The sequence below is a fragment of the Ptychodera flava genome, chromosome 12, assembly GCF_041260155.1.
Source record: "Ptychodera flava strain L36383 chromosome 12, AS_Pfla_20210202, whole genome shotgun sequence".
NCBI classification, from domain to species: Eukaryota; Metazoa; Hemichordata; class Enteropneusta; family Ptychoderidae; genus Ptychodera; species Ptychodera flava.
In genome coordinates, this window is record NC_091939.1 from 16,173,143 (window position 1) to 16,190,084 (window position 16,942).

The 16,942-nt window shown below is 36.4% G+C and overlaps 1 protein-coding gene across 1 annotated transcript in view; it reads right to left on the minus strand.

Annotated features, from left to right (window-relative positions):
• Positions 1-3,718: 3,718 nt before the first annotated feature.
• The window catches only part of LOC139145171 (LHFPL tetraspan subfamily member 7 protein-like), a 98,710-nt gene continuing 85,486 nt past the window's right edge, over positions 3,719-16,942 (minus strand). Inside the window, exon 2 of the mRNA XM_070716157.1 lies at positions 3,719-5,716. Within this exon, the coding sequence (XP_070572258.1) occupies positions 5,460-5,716 (257 nt within the window). The 3' untranslated portion in view covers positions 3,719-5,459. The remainder of the gene's footprint in view (positions 5,717-16,942) is intronic.

Below are 16,942 nucleotides of genomic sequence, written 5' to 3' on the forward strand. Positions count from 1 at the left end.
GCCATGGCAACAGTTTGCAACTCACAACTGTGGGTAGGTATTTGAAAACTGAATCTTGTTCCAAAGGGGTTGCTATCTAGACAATGTCTCTAACCATCAGAAAGTATACTACAATTTTGGCAAAACATTGGGCTGAAACAGTCCCTCCACAAACTGGACCGTGGCTGAAACCCTTGGAAAACGGACTCTGAGATAAATTCCACCAATTATACTGACAAACAGAAAACCAGTCTTCACTCACAAGTACTACTCATTTCCACAGATACAGTCTTGAAAATTCATCTTAAAATCACTGAAGGGCGATAATTTGTGACGGTATTAGATATAAAATTATTTTGTCAGCACAGCAATCCGACACCTCTTGATGCTGAAGTGAACAAGGAAAAGAATAAGGTATACAGCCACAATATTTCAAGTGAAAATGGAGACATTCAATGCGACCTTGAAACCCGTTTTCAAGGTCAAGAACAGCAACTTAGCTTGACCTTGCTATGTATCGTCCAGGATAGAGATATTCAGAGTGGCCTTGATATTTGCCTTCATGGTCAAGGGGAAGTAGTATACAGCAGTCATGGGGCGATTCTTATCAACTTGCTCTGGCAAATATCATCGAACCAGTGAAGGAGAAGTTATATAAAAGTTTAACCTTAACCACTGTTGTCTAACATCAGGAGACAAATTTACAATAAACACAATTTCTTTTCTGTCAGGAAATTTAGCCATGTTTAATGGGATATTAGCCTATCTAAACTCATGGCACCACAATGAATACTGTCCACGATGTTAAAGTTTCAAAGCTTAGCAATGCTGTACAATATAGCAGAAATGTTACAAGGGAGATATCTTTTTAATTCTGTGTCAACTTTTGATTTAAAAGTTTCCTAAAGACAAAAAATCTCTTACATCAGATCACTGTTCTATGAACTATTGATAAACAGAAGAAGCAAGACACACATGCAGAGCAATACTATATTTCAAACTTATCCTTCGGGTGTGTTCCTACTCATTGTAGAGCTCACACACTAAAATGAAAAAAAACACGTATGTTGTTGTGAGGGTGCATTTGATATTTTCTATGAAACCATTCCAGCATATTAAGGCTATCAGTTTCATTTTAATTTGTCATGAGTGTAAGACAATATCAACACTGAATAGAAATTTTTTACCATGGGGAAACTTGATACATTGAGGTATTTAAATATCTGCAGCTTTTGATAACAAAATCTGACTGGGTAAAATTCATTTGTGGTGGGGTTTAGTTGTAAGGTGTTTTCTACAGAAGCGTCATGTTTGTCATCGCCGTACACACCTCATGAGTCAGTTCTCATTTTGTAAACCACAAATTGGTTGTAATATGCAAATCAATGCAAAAATACTATTCCACGAGTGCTGATGTTACAATGTACTTTCTATGTGTGTGCATGCATGTGGGTGACTGCATATTGCGTGCATATACAGTAGGCATTATATATTTATGAACACTATGGACGAATCTGCTTGTCTGTATTAACATGCACGTACATATGCCTCTGAAGTTACGTATGCGAGTCCATGAATTCACAGTGTTCGATTAATCAACAGATTACATGCAGCTACACTGAAAATACAGATCTCAATGTTGGTCTGACATCGTACAAGAACACCTGTCAGATTTCTTTTTACCTGTACACATTATAAGCTGAAAATAAAAGCTGAGCATTTTTCCCTTCAAAGCTTGTTTCAAAACTTTATAATAAAAATGGTTGTACTTAAAAAAATTATGAGAATAGCACAATAAAGTGGCAAAGTGCCAGGGATAGAGACTACACATGTAAGCTGCTAAAGTCTGAAAATTTCAAAAAAAGGATTTCTCTAAGTTTATCCACATTTCATGCAGTATATACATATACAGGATATATAACTTTATTATCTACAGCAATTACATACCGGTAGTATTTACAAGTAGCAATGATCTTTCTGAACTTGGACATGTGGTAAACTCAATGGCTTTTATACATGCATACAAGAACAAAGCAAAACATTTTTGATAAAAATTACATTTCCTGCATCCATAGTAAGTTGAAAGGCAGAGCTAGGTTTAAATCTAGAGAGTCTGGAATAATTCAGTACACAGAACAAAGAATTGCTGAATTTGTTACTTTCTGACAATTTCTATGGGAAAGAACAATACTGCAATGTTTTTTCATTTTTTGATCAAATTGAATCTTTCATTGTTGCACTGCTACATAGATTCTTGATGAATGATCAAAACAAACTATCTACAGCATTCTAAGCTGAAGCATGATATATTAACTGTGATATCTTATCAGTTCTGGCCACCGCATCATCATCATCATCATCATCATCATCCAAATGCATACGATTCATCTGAGGATATACATCTAAGGATACACATCTGAGGATCCTGACACAACTTCCACTGGTGGGGCCACGAAATCACACAATATCAACCTCATCATTTTTCTCGTTACATGTAATAAGAAATACGTCGATGGTCTGTTTCATTTAAGTTAATATCATTTTCTACAGCATGCATCAACTATGACAGTTACAGAAGAACCCAATTACAACAGTGCATGAGGAAAGCTGTAAATATCGCTATCAAAACAAAATAGGATGAAAACTTTCTGCCCAAAATGTGCCCTTTACTACATAAATGATTGATGGTTTTATTCTAATGGGCTATTTCCTCTGCTTGTGTACCAGGCAACCAGGTAACTCAACCATGTATTCAATGCGATGGCTCCATAATCTGTAACTTTTGATATAAAACTGCTTTTTTTTTTAATTTTGGTTTGTTAAAACAGCTTCTTGTTCTATTCTCCAAATCATGTCAACCTGCCTAGTGTTTACTGTTCAACTTGTCATCACAGCCTGTATGGGTGTAGTATGTCCAATATTATCGTTGACAAGCGAATTTTAGGCTGGACTATATCATTGATCACGATCTCAGGTTTGTTACTAAATATAGCTGCACGTGCGCGACATCAGACAACACTATCTAAGATTCGGACAAAGTTTGTTGTCGCATGCTTGGCTGTTGTTGCAGCTTGTAGTCTGAACAATAAATTCATGCAAATTAGTGTGACTTTTAGTAGCAATTGTAACACTAGCAGGTTTTATTTTCATCATTTATGCAGAAAATGCGGATAAATATTTATCTATGTATATTAATGACAGAAAAAATTATGTCCTTTGCGATCAGCGCTATTTGTTTGTCAACAATACCATTGGACATAATGCATTGTGTGCACAAGGCTAATGCCTTATGTGTCACCATACTCCGGGCGGAAGAGGAAGAAATGGACTTGTTTTACCACATAACATGAAAATATTCTCAAGCTACAGCTTATTCAAGAATTCATTTTATTGTCCTCATAAATATGCACTATTGAATCAACTTGGTGTCAGATTTACTTTTGACATGGAAAATAGTCTCACCAAGGATGTTTCACAGAAACTGAATTCTCAGAAACAATCTCAAATCATGCCCTCGAAACACCAAAGTTCCTCACCGTCTCATGAATAGGGATTTACTTCAGTGATAGGTTTTGATACTGGGTGAGTGGGAAGTACCTGCAGGCCATTTTCAACTTTGATGCGCACTGAATTCATTGACTGCTTTGGAGTTGGATTTTGGACGTACTACATCATTCTATACTTTGTCTTTTCATTCTTGGAATGGACTTCATCACACTGACTGAAATACTGGGCATGCCATTCGTGTAATATATCTTGTTCCTCTTTCATTACGCGATAAAAACAATACAATAAATTCTCTGATGTGGAAAGAAAAAATGTCATTACACGTTTAATGCCAGATAGAGCGAAAACTTTTAAATACTCAAAGACAAAGTCACCATCAGAACAAATGACTAGGGGAATATGAGCGTAAACCGTGGTAGTTTTTTGACTAATGTCACAGCACTTGACATCTTACCTACTAGATATTGACTGCATTTGCTTGAAAAGAGTGGGTAAATGGATAAGAATGGGTCTGTGTTAATACTGCTCTGAAAACTCACTGTGTGTCATGCTATGTTCTATTCTTTAGTTCTGGGGGTGAAAGTTCATGTAGCATATACTAAACTTCAATTAAAATATATCATTGTTAATCAGTCAAATAAAATTATTTAAATTATTAAAAGTATTCTATTTTATCAGAATAAAATTCATTATTTTTGTTTCTCGCAAATAAATTCATGCTTTTTATCAAACCAAATTCAATCAATATCAACTGTCCAGCACTGTACATTCCATCATATCAACACGATGGAACACATTAAATGTTTTAATGCATGACGCTATGTACCAAACATTACTTTTTAATACTCTTAATTTCACTGTAAAAATTTAAAAATCATTACTTCTTCCTCTGTATAGAATTATTGACAGAAAGTATCATTTGAAAATATCTTATATCTTATATTTTGTTCAAACCCCAATAATTGCAATTTGAACTTTCTTCTTTAAAATTTTGAAAAATTTCCAAGGAATAGATACCGGTATATGGGTACTTTGAAGGTTTTACTCTAGCTCTGTGCGACACAATAATACTGCAAGAACAATGATTTGCATTGTAAGAGAAAACGACTCCAGTTTTTTTTTGTACACAACTTTGGTGGGAAGAATCAGCTAATAGAGTCAAAAAACATTGTTGGGTGTCTTATTTAGCAGTTCTTGGTTAAAGATTAAACATTCAACCAGGCACTCCTGCATGCAATTTATGCAAACGACAAGATTATGGACACCATAAAATTTACAAATCTACCGATAAAATTCTCTATTGTACACAATTTTAAGGTGGGCTTGGTAATACATTTATAAAGATGCGCCACAGTCACTCTGACTAGTGCAGCTTTGATTGACACCTGTCAATTTTTTAATGATTGACTGACGACCACAAATTTTTCATGTATGTTGAGTTTCCGGCTTTCCAGAGCAATGCTTGAATGAAAACGGGGGGCTGCACCACTATCCTAGAGAACGCTGGTTTTTCTTCCAGAGGGCTACACCACTATTGTAGAGAACGCTGGTTTTCCCTTCCAGGGAGCTGCACCACTATCAAATGTTTTGTTAACTTGCTCACTCTTTTCACCAAAGTACTGTCCATGCACTCACTGTCTGAATAGGTGATTGTTCCATGGGCTGAAAATTTGACCTCTTCATTCCAAAATTCCGAATGCTCCATTACTAGAAGCTCCTGACTGATGGTCCAAATTTACACTGCTTGCCACTGTTCATGGTGTGGAAATCGGACATTTGCACTTGACAAGCACGCCCTTGGACATCTTTATTGGTTTCAGATCAAAACTTGTAACATTATGTTATTATATTCCACGGTCAATACCATCACATCGGATAGTGATTCATTCTTTCATAAAATACACAAAATTTTTTTCGTGTAAAATGACAAGATATACATGCATTTGGTTCTCCGTATGAGAGCATCTGTTTCCTTACACATGCGATAAAAGCGGTGGCGCATTTAAATTGTTACTCGGCAAGCTGACGTACTCCTTCCGCACACTGGAGAGATATTTGGCAAAGACCGGGCAGAACATGGCAATGGCAGTGCTCATGATGGCCAGCATGTAGCCCCATCCGATCTCACAGTCCCCTGCATTGAATATCGCCGACTGTCCGCAATACTGTCGCACGAACGCGTTGTCCAGTCCCAGAGGAAAGAGTACCAGCCCTGCCATCAGTATCAACACTGAAACACGAAAAGAAAGAGAGAAATGTGTTAACTTTCATTCTGCTTGGTATGATTAACATGCATGTGAGCCTGTTTACGTAATTTGGAAAAGTCCCACATTTTCAGTGAACTTCACGTACTGATCAATATTAGAAGCCTTTAGTCTAGTACATCTCCCCAGAAGAGATTGCTTCACTAGAAATTATGCACAGGATGACATAACAGGCTTGACTGAACACTAGGCACTGGGAATACAAACACTCGGTCAAAAAAAATGGACGCTAATAGACGCTTGAAGAAATTCAATCTCTTGTATGAAGGAGAATTGTCAAGGTACATGCCACCACAAACAGTTTGAGAAATTTAAACATCTTGATGTTCAGAATGAAGTGCAGAAAATAACAGTGTGTATACAAATATGGATACTCTGGGATTGTTAGATCCCGGTGTTAGATGGCTTCCCTTGGTCTTGTCACCTCAGCAGACTGAAAGGACATCACGGCCTTTTGCGCAATTCATCTGTCAAGTCTACACTTGATTTATGGCTAAGAAATTTTCTGTATCATCTATTTGTGTCTCTGATGCACAAAGTGTAACATCATGGTACATTTGCTAAATATGTGAAGTATTCCAGTAGTTATGAGCTTTGTTTATGTATGAAAATCTAATGATCATGAAGTGTGGACAATTCATGGGAAAAAAAGAACCAGACATCTATGCAGGCGATTTCCAATTATCACCAGCATGAGTAACATCGTATCTTCCCTGATAATTACGTCTCTCATATTGCATACTCAGTCGCCTTGCTTCTGATTACATCAGCAAACTCAAAATTGGAAATTATTTCCACCTGTCTCTCAGACAGGTGTTGCTGTAAAGTTTCATCCGTCCTGCCAAAAGTTTACCTGCGGCCGTGCAGGCATTTATTTCCTACTTTCAACAACGCCTTATTATCATAATTGATCCTATTCATGTGCCTTGGATCGTGCACTATTTGTAATGCAATGAGGTTGTTTTGATTTCGCAAAGGTTTGTTTTTTTGTGGATGTTAAAGTGAATATAATATTCTAATTTGATCTCACTCCGCTGTGTGAGTCTGACCTACTTTCTCTACTATCAGATGTGTAACCTTTGAAAATCACCCTCTGTATCCAGAAAATCAGTTTATATAAGATAAACATTCAATCATGAAAAAGTAAAATTAGGAGAAAAATTATGGCGGCTAATGATCCGTAAAAATTGTCCTATCGAACAATCAAAACCTTTATCAGTTATAACTATTGATCAGCGTGAAATTACCCAGGACAAGTCCTAATGTCTCTGAAATCAAAACTTCATTGCATTGATGACGTATTCTCTGCGTCTTGTACACTTAAATCCTTCCTGACCGACCACTTAAGAAAATTACAAGTTTGCTAGTAATTAGCCCATTCAATCCTCCCAGGAGATATGGTCGTTGGGATATCATTAGAATCCATTAGACATCTTATGTGCTGGGCGAGTTTCAGATCTCATCGGCTGATATTGGATGTCATGTTAGACTTTAAGTGAAAGCATGATATGCCTGGAAGGTTGACAAAAAGAGTGAGTACAGCTGTACCAGTGGCTCTTTAAGCTTTGGACAATTACGGTAGACATCCCTTGATGCAAAAAAAACCCCATCTTCAATGCCTGTTGTATGCATCTGACTGCAACCACATGATAAAATACACTTATGGTTCATAAGATTTATTTTAAAAAAAAAGTTGGATATGAATCTTTGGAAAAAAAATTTAGATGAAATTCTGTCTTGAAATTTGCAAAACAGATCAGGTTGTCAAACTTTTAGGGCTACAGCAGAATAGATTTGTTTTCAATTCTAGGTCTCTTAGAAAATAACCCAGAGAAGCGATTTCATTTGATTTTCTTTCTTTTCAAACTATTTCCAACCATGGGAAAGTAACAAATGTTTTTTTTTTATAATTCTTGCACACGGCAAGTTGACAAAAAGTTCATTGTTCAAAACTGCAAAGTGTGTTAATGTGATCCGTAAGATATAATTGTTTTCTGCTTCAAGTAAGTGCACTGCCATTTACATATTTTTATTTTTTTCAAAGAAATGTGAAAAAAAGGCTAATGTGGCCAGTCTACAGTAGATCAACGCGTGTGAGGTAAGAAGCAAGTTTTTCTTTGTTGTAGTTGTGCAACAGCTTGCAATACATATTGCAGAAGTAACGTAGAATGTTAAATAACATTATTGTCTGCCCGAGAAAAGATTTATTAGTGAAGTATTATCATATTGTCAAACACAGATGATTCTTTTCTCTGTTTCAATGTTTGTAATCACGGATTCATCTGCTCCAGGCAATACATATATATCCTGATTTCCCGGCTTCTCTGGAGGATAATTCCTGTTGTAAAGATGTGGCTCTGAGTTGTCACAGAGGCCTGGAACTTCCATGAAAATTGAATGAACTGAGTTTTTTTCAGCATGGCAATATTCACGAATAAAGCCAGCCTTAGCACAGGCACAATATCATGTGTGTTTGTAAATGCACACATGAAAGAAATAGCGATTACAGTGGGTGGAGGGACTGTCCTACAGGGTTATTTTATTTTCGATATGATTAATTCACGTGAGGACAAAGTGCACTTTTTTAAAGTGCTTGACCTTCTTTACTGTTTTGAGAGCAGTACTGTGTTGTAAGTTTGAAATTACATCCCTGATGTAATCATGAGGTAATGGTCACTGACTGTCGTTGCTGGATCAACAGATTTACAGGACTGCAAAGTAAAGTGTCATCGTGCATACTATACACTGACAAATTGACCAGAGAAATCACACATACTGGTACAGTAAATGCATACAGTTGATACATTGAAGTGTATATTAATTGTTAGGACAACTGGTGAAGAAATCAAATTAGAGAAAAATTTCTTCGGATATTATTCCGTGTACTGGATCTGAACATAAACAAAATTCAAAACATATTGTGTACCTCAGGTGGCCATATTGGATTGTATTGCAAATCAACATGAGTTTATTGCATATGCCATAGCATTATCCTTTTGCTCAATGTGAAAGAAAACGGTTAAGGCATATTTTAGTGACGGCAAGGGACATGAAAAATATTCATAAAATATCTGTCTAGTAGCCACACTGGATCAGTTCTCAAAACAAACTGACATGACTTGAAGTTAAATTTAATTATATGTGTTCTCAATGTCCCAAGTTTGGCTGCTATTTTTTCAGAGGCGTCTGAATGATGGTACTGAATGAACAATGGTAAAGCCAGATGTATAGACTGACGGAAGTCTAGCCCATTTTACTGAACATCTGCAAGGATTGAAATTCTTAAAAATTGTAAATCTGATTTACAGCTTCACTTCATGAGGAAATGCATTATGGGCAATGTCAGTGAAGACAGGAAAGATGCTTGGACATTTTTGACGTTTGATTTCCTGTTAAACTTGAAGTATTGTCTAGCCTGATTATGCATGGTACATTAATCATCACCAATCAAGAATTTTATCACACCAAATCACACCATTGTGTATCTTTTCTTTTTGAAAGTAAACTATGACTGGTATACTGTTTGTCTAAATCTTTTTCTTACAATAATCCTATTTTGTAGGATACACATTGAATGATACTGACTGCTTTACCTACTGGTAAGCTGGATTTCTGACCTACGACAATTGGAATTGTGGATATGTAAATTTTCCTTTGTAAGTTTTCAAGTTTTATCACAATAAAAAATATATAGGTCATCTTGTCAGTGAACGTTATATCAGGCAGCGAATATAGTATAGCAATGGTAAAACGCTGTGTCAGCATTTTTTCTGGTGGTTTCCCTATGGGCACAGATATTTAATGACGTTTCTGTAGAATTGAGATTTTCTAGCTATGAGCTGAAGTGTAATCCTATGAGACGCTTGTATACGTACTGACTTGTACATCCTTTCCAAAGTAACGGTAGTCGCCAGCTTTACAGTGAAGTCACAGTACTATTATTTTGCTAATGAAATGCATTTCTTCATATTTTGCAGTGTGTTTATCTTTCATAAATTTTGATTGGTATATTGAACCATACTGTTTTATAGCTGACTTCCATACAAATGGTTGGTTTGTCCATATTTGGGTGGGCAATTGATCAAATGGCCTTCCCTTAATCAAGCAATTGATCAATTGATTGGTCAAAATGACAAATGGACTGAATGACTGATTAATCAGAGGAGCAACTACCAATTATGCAGACTGAGTACTCATTTCATGGACGGAATCGATGATTAATCAATCGATCAATATATCAATCACGCAACCAATCAGATGACATCACAAGCAGATAAAACCAATCAGCCTCCAACTACTGATAACATTTACTTGATCAACAAATAAGTCACGATTCATCTTTTTATTTGTTTATTTTTTTTGATGGCTCATTGAGAAATGATTGATTCATAAACTAGCAACAGATTGATTACCTTGTCTTGAACAAACCCTCGAGGGAAACGGACCGATGAGCTGATGGCCTTAGACATGTCTAATCAAGCAGTCTAATAACAAGATTGTATAATTATAGCTTTCTATATTTCATGATAAGCCTTATCATCACAGTGACTTGACTTGTTTTGTCATTCAACAGGCTCAGAAAAGCCCTCTGTTGCAGTTTACCCGGTTCCAAACTATTCTCACTAGGAATCACACACGTAACTGATCACAGCATTACAGTGACTGTGTAAAACCTTAGATATTAGCCATAACTAGCTTGGATGTAAATCAATAAGCAATATTTCCTCGTATGTCAAACCTAGCAAACCAAACAGGACTGGCAGTTTGATTGCTTCAGCCTTGAAGATTTCTAAATTATGGCTGGGGAAAAATGTGGAAATGACAGGATATTTTATTTGCTCTGAGAAATTACTTAGCCCCCAGTACAAATATTAAACATCAGTCCCGGAGAAAAACACACAGTAGTTGAACAAATTAGCGGTTGAACAATTGCCATTCTGTGACATTCCCACCTTTGTGAACATTTTTATGTAATTTTTAATTTTTTATGAAGCTAAAGTAATTATACTGCTGTATTATGAAACGAAAAGAAATTGCCAGGTTAATATTTGAAGCTGACAAATACAGGGTCATTCAAGCAGCGGAACTGTGAACGTTATGATTTACAACTTCCAATATAGAACTCAAACTACAACGCTTTAAACATCACACATCAGAGGTACGAGATGGTGACCACTATATATAAAACGTGCATTATTGAAACTAAAAGTTAAATAATAAATGCTCTTATGACTAACAGGTTTGGGGATCAGCATTGCGGCAGATATATACTGATATCTCGAACGAAAATCACAGTATCTACGGTATAACTGTAGATTGGCGAATTCCTTTGTTTCATCCCGGGTCAATACTTAAATTAACAGTAATACAGTATGATGTAGATAAGGTATAATCTTATACAGTTTCAAAGATTCAATTCAAAATGATGCATTAACTGTTCACAGCTTTCACTGAAAGTATCCAGATCTAGCATTGAGAGATTGACACTCTTAGGTTTGGAGCTCGCATGAAGCGGTAAACCCACCTGCGAAATTTAAATAGACAGCTGTTGAGGCAAAAAAACCACGTGTATTGACATATGCTTCAAGTAATATACGTCACTTAAATTCCCATGGGTACTTGAGGCACACATACACTTTGTGTATCGCCATCACACATTGTCTCCCTTAGAGAGAGAAACCCACTATCACTTTAAACCGTAAAACAACCTCGTATAACATATTACTCTGGGATTTTACTTTGCAGTCAACTTTAAAGCCAGTACATTTAGACAGTACTGAGATGTGTTCTGAATGCATTGTGGTGAATACACAGATCGCAAAGTCGTTAACAATACTGTATGAGAAGGTCGGACACTTAAAAAGGAAAGCATTATAATCGTGAAACTTTCGGGCTGTCACATTTTCTTTCAATGCCTTGATCAAGGGCACACATCTTACAATGCAATTGATTTCTCATATACTGTATGTGATTTCAGAAGCACAATAATGTGAGATTATGACCAAAAGACATCGATGAGTGAAAAAATTTAGATAATTAAACATTGACATCAACATGACCCAAACAAAGCTCTCTGTTTTGAATAAATCATAATGGTAAACATGTCATTAGACTTTGAGTAATGCTCCATGGAGACCAAACTCTCATAATTCCAAAAATCAATATTTGAAAATCTAAATAAATCTTCTATATCCATACAAATAAAACATTTTGACTTTAGTGCCTGTTTAATGACTTTCAAATACGACGTGACGCTATCACTGCAAATGGTGCTTTCTTTTGATGTATAATTGAAGACTCAAAACTTTCAATATTGTACGACTGCAGCAGTCACAGTCGTAAAACGGCTGATTCTTTGAGCTTACACAATACACAAAGGTATATATAAACCTGTCATATGAAATTACTGGAGATCTGTGCATTATTTACAATTAATTTTTTTTTTCATATCAGAATTCATTTTTTAAAAAGATGATGTAAAATATACTTGTAAATGACAGCGGGAATGCGCAATACAACCATACTACATCTCACGGGTCATTGTGACCGCGATTCTAAAACTGCCCTTGGACTGAGTGTATCACACCTGAGATTACACATTTCTAATGGGCCATCTTTACAAAATAACACCTGCCCTGAACAGACCTATCTGGAATTCAATTGGTTTGTAAAATATTTATAATCATGTTCAGCTGTCAACAGAAACAAACATATCAAGCAAATACAAGTACGCCGGGATTAACATGAAAAATTCATCTCAGATTCCGATCATATTATTCATTTATGAGCACAAATCTGCCAAGCTGTGGCGGGCATTTTTCACTGTGAGATTTTGTTCCAGAAACTGAAATGATGCCAAATTAATATCACGACTCAAATGCTAGCACTTGGAAATACATGTATCATTAAATTTAAAATTGAGTTAGCTATAGCCAGCACACACCGTTGTTAGTTCACTTTCTTTGACCTCTCTGTATGGAGCTCACATACTTAGCGTTGTTAAAAACGCCAACAGCCTATGTAGCATTCAAGTGTGTCTATTTGGCATCTTGAAGTAACCTCAAGCATACACATTAAGAGCTTGTACAGGGGACGATTAAAAAACTCAACAACTTTCGTAGTACGCAATTACTCGGTATGAATTGCCGTATGTATGTTGGAAAAAACACTGCCAGCGTTACTATTTAAAAGGCTCCTGCACTTCAGTGTGTGGGACTTGGCTGTGTTTTGTCTTAATATCTCTATGTACGGTTTATCTACTTTAAAGAGTTTAGTTTAAATTCCACTGATACAGTTGATCGTTAGGTGTGCATCTGAAACCAATATTAGTGTACTGGTACCAATGTTATGACGTCAAGTCAGCTAAGTTATCATGAACTGAAGAAAATGAATTACTCTAATCAAATGTGATTTGTATTCAGGAAGAGAAACAGAAATAGAGAATAGCCTTTGCAATGCTTCTACCTTATTGATTAAGTTATTCGCCTGAGCTTCTTTGCGGCAGAGTTTAAAAAGAAAGCAATAATTTGCCTGCTGCCAAATAAACTTCATTCTGCCATTTTGCAGCTCTGTTATAATAGCGTAACTAAACAGCCCTGCTTTTCCTCACACTTGAACGCTTTTGCTGTTTATCCTATCAGATACTGCACAATGGGGGAAAAAGTTACGCTGACTTTACTGGAAATCCAAACTTGAATATTGTCTGAGCTACTTGAAGGAGAACGACTCTACGGTCAGCTTGTGAAAAGCCGAATGGATTCAATAATTAGAAAAGATATAAAAAGGGACTTATATTCTCCGTTTGAGTATGGCAGCTGTGCATTCATTGGCGTTCTAAGCTCCGAGGGAAACATGAGACTCTCAACAGGCAAGCGGAGACCATGAGCGATGTGACGGGAGGCTTTCGGCTGAGACTGTTTGAAGAATTGCATGTTCATAATTTCACTGATAAAAGAGTTTGTGGAGTAAACGGAGCCATGAATGATGGAATAAAATGGTCGACATTAACATAGATATTGTCCTTTGGTTGCCTTATTCTTCTTCCTGCTGCTACTGATAAACCCATTTAGGAATGATCAGTTTGACTATGAATACGGCAAAGTCAACATTTGCTGTCCTTTCCCTGTAGGGTCGTTTATGCCAGCAAGGAAATAAATCACTCCCCATGATACAAATCAGCTTTCAGAAAAATTTTCACAGCTTAGGGCATGCAAAAGACTAAATATTCAAATTCTGAAAGATAAATTCATAGGGAAGAACTTATCCAAGTGAAATCCTAAATCCATGTGAAAATAAATCCACGTGAAAATGCGCGATATTTAGAACTAGATGAATTTTGCAACAACTCCAGAGAGAGAAATCAGACTTCTGCTTATGTTGAAACAAGATTTGAAGAAAAGCTGTACGACACACTAATCAGAAATGATCAAAGATATCATGCCAGCTTTACAGATAAATTCCCCATTCAAATTTTCTGGGATGGAAAATTGCGTGGCTGTGGTAATTAGCCTGCAGGGTTTCACCATTCAATGTGGAATAAAAACATTCTGTACGTGTTTCCAATGGAAACCTTCAGTTTAGCATCCCCGGTGTATAAAATTTCAAAAGTTAGTGAATGCGGTTGATATCTTTCAAAGTAAGAAATGATAACTGATGACACACCACCTCTGCAAATATTTGATTTTTTTTCACAGAGGAAGTTTTGGATTGTCAGTATAAAATGACAAAGTCAATATTTGCACAAGGTTTACCGTGATTGATGATGGCGGAGGCATGCTTGGTAATGTTACAATTGCAATTGTCATACTGGTTCCTGCGGGACTGAGGTAGGGAAACAAAAGAAGTACATACAATTCAAATACAGCAAGAACTTAATATGCATTAGACTTTTGTAGGTATAATTTCGCCTGTTATTGAGCCGCATTTCAGCACTATTTCAGTGTTATTATTGCAGCATATCTGTGCTGGATATACACAAACTGCAACAGTTGGAAGATAACGATGTAACAGAAATTGTATTTTGTTGTCTGTCTTTTATTACTCACATTTTCAAGAAGGGAAATGACAAAACTACATCCGACGAAAATCCTTCCACCGTAATCAGACTCACATATACCAGTGTAAATACAAATTCAAGAAATACATGCTGAGTAGATGTGGCAATAACTTTGCAAAAAGTTAGGTGTACCTCTTGGTATGGTTAAACACAGAAGTGATGCCACATATACTGAAAGAAGTGAGCACAACCTGTTTCATATACCGGTACAAAAGTCTTCATAATCAATCTGTATGTCACCATAGGTTAATTTGTGCTCACAGTCTGTAGACATGAATACTGGTATCATTTATAAAAAGAAAAAGCCCAAGTACGAGGGCTCTTCTGGTATATAAAGTCCAACCCATGATAAAATGTCGAGGCCGCAGGCCGAGACATTTTATCGTAGGGTTGGACTTTATATACCAGAAGAGCCCGAGTACGAGGGTTTTATCCGACTTAAAAACTATCGCCCCTAACTGATATATTTTCGTTTTCAATGTGTTTACGTCAACCGTCCCCTTTGTCAATGTAACATGTTTAGGATATGAATTAAAACTTTTATTTGTGAAATAGCCTTCCAATGTAATGGAACATCCTATAAATGCCCTGGGGCACATTATATAAATGCCCTAGGGCACAGCAGATTTTGTGTTGCAGCTGGTTTCCGCTGTGTTACCAAATTTGAATATTAAAACGTACCAGATGTCTACAGAATATGACATGTTCACTTTTGATTGGACAGTACTTTACTACGGCGCTGTCATTCGTTTCTGGAATTTGGTGACCAAGGCTTTATGAGTAAATAAAACACCCTGAATTGAGCACTCTGATTGGTCAATCAACAGTATATAGTATCATTTTAAAAAAGAAAAAGCCTGTTGGAAATAGCCAAAATATATCTGCATGTAGAAAAAAGTACAATTATGGAAATTCGTCTTTATGAAACCAATATTTTACACATAACAACCAGGAACAAGTATAGGCCCAACTGATAGGAACCGATAGAAACTCCTGCCCTCTTGAGCATTAGCTGAATCTCCTAACATGCTTGCATTGCCTTATCTTGAATTTACATAGTTCCTAGAAGAATACTAAATTTGCATAAAATGGCACAGATACGGCATGGAAATCATGTAAATGCAAAACTGCACTGTAAGATTGGTCTGTTCAGGTCAAATAACCTTTCACAAAAGCTTCACCAAGCATTTCCTGTCACCGGAATTCATTCATAATTCCAGAGGAGGATTATTTGGCTACAAGACTGATTAGTGGATTTTACTGGTCAGCCTGGTGGCTCAAGGATTATTCTGACAAGCTTAATGCTTTCCAAAGCCCCTATTAACCTCTGGGATTTCCAAACTTGCAGGTATGTTTACAGAGATTGGCAAAGGGTCTGATGACCAAGATGCATACATTTGCTGAGCAGAAACCACAGAAGACTTCAGCTGCATAAGCTGTATACTGCATGCAAATGTAGTTCATCAAAGCCATCAAATGTGTCTATGAGTACATACTTCATGCAAAGCCACGGGGTTAAAGTAGCATCTATCCATTTGATTTGAGTCATGTTCCAGTAATTCTGTTATCTCAATTCTTGGAAAAAAGTGTGCCTTGAACTATTTTCACGTACGTGTATGCATAACAATTTTATGAATAAACGGCCAGCAAGCTCAATGCCACCGAGGACAAAGTTATCAGGCTTTTCTATTCTTCTGAAACTGCACAGGCTATTTCACAAAATTCACAGCTCCATTGGAATTTATCAGTAACATCCAATAAGCTTCGGCACGTTCAGGGTATACAAAGTAGTATGTGCTATTTTCAAAAGGTCCATGTCGGTGAAAACATTGTATGGAATTATAAGAAGATACTTTCCAGGAACAAGAAGCGACTAGCAGGAGGTCTGCACAGATACGGTATATTATAACATGCAAGGGCTCACTTATTTGACACCATTTTAACAGACATTTAAAGCAAAATTAAACACCATGAAAATGTCATAATTTAACACTGTGGTAATTGTCATACATGACTTTTTCCGGCATTGAGAAAGACAAGGGTAACCACTAGGGTAAACATAAATTCACCTTTTGTTATATATTGATGGAAGCATTGTAGACTGCGAATTTAAGGTTGTCTGTCAATTTACAGACTC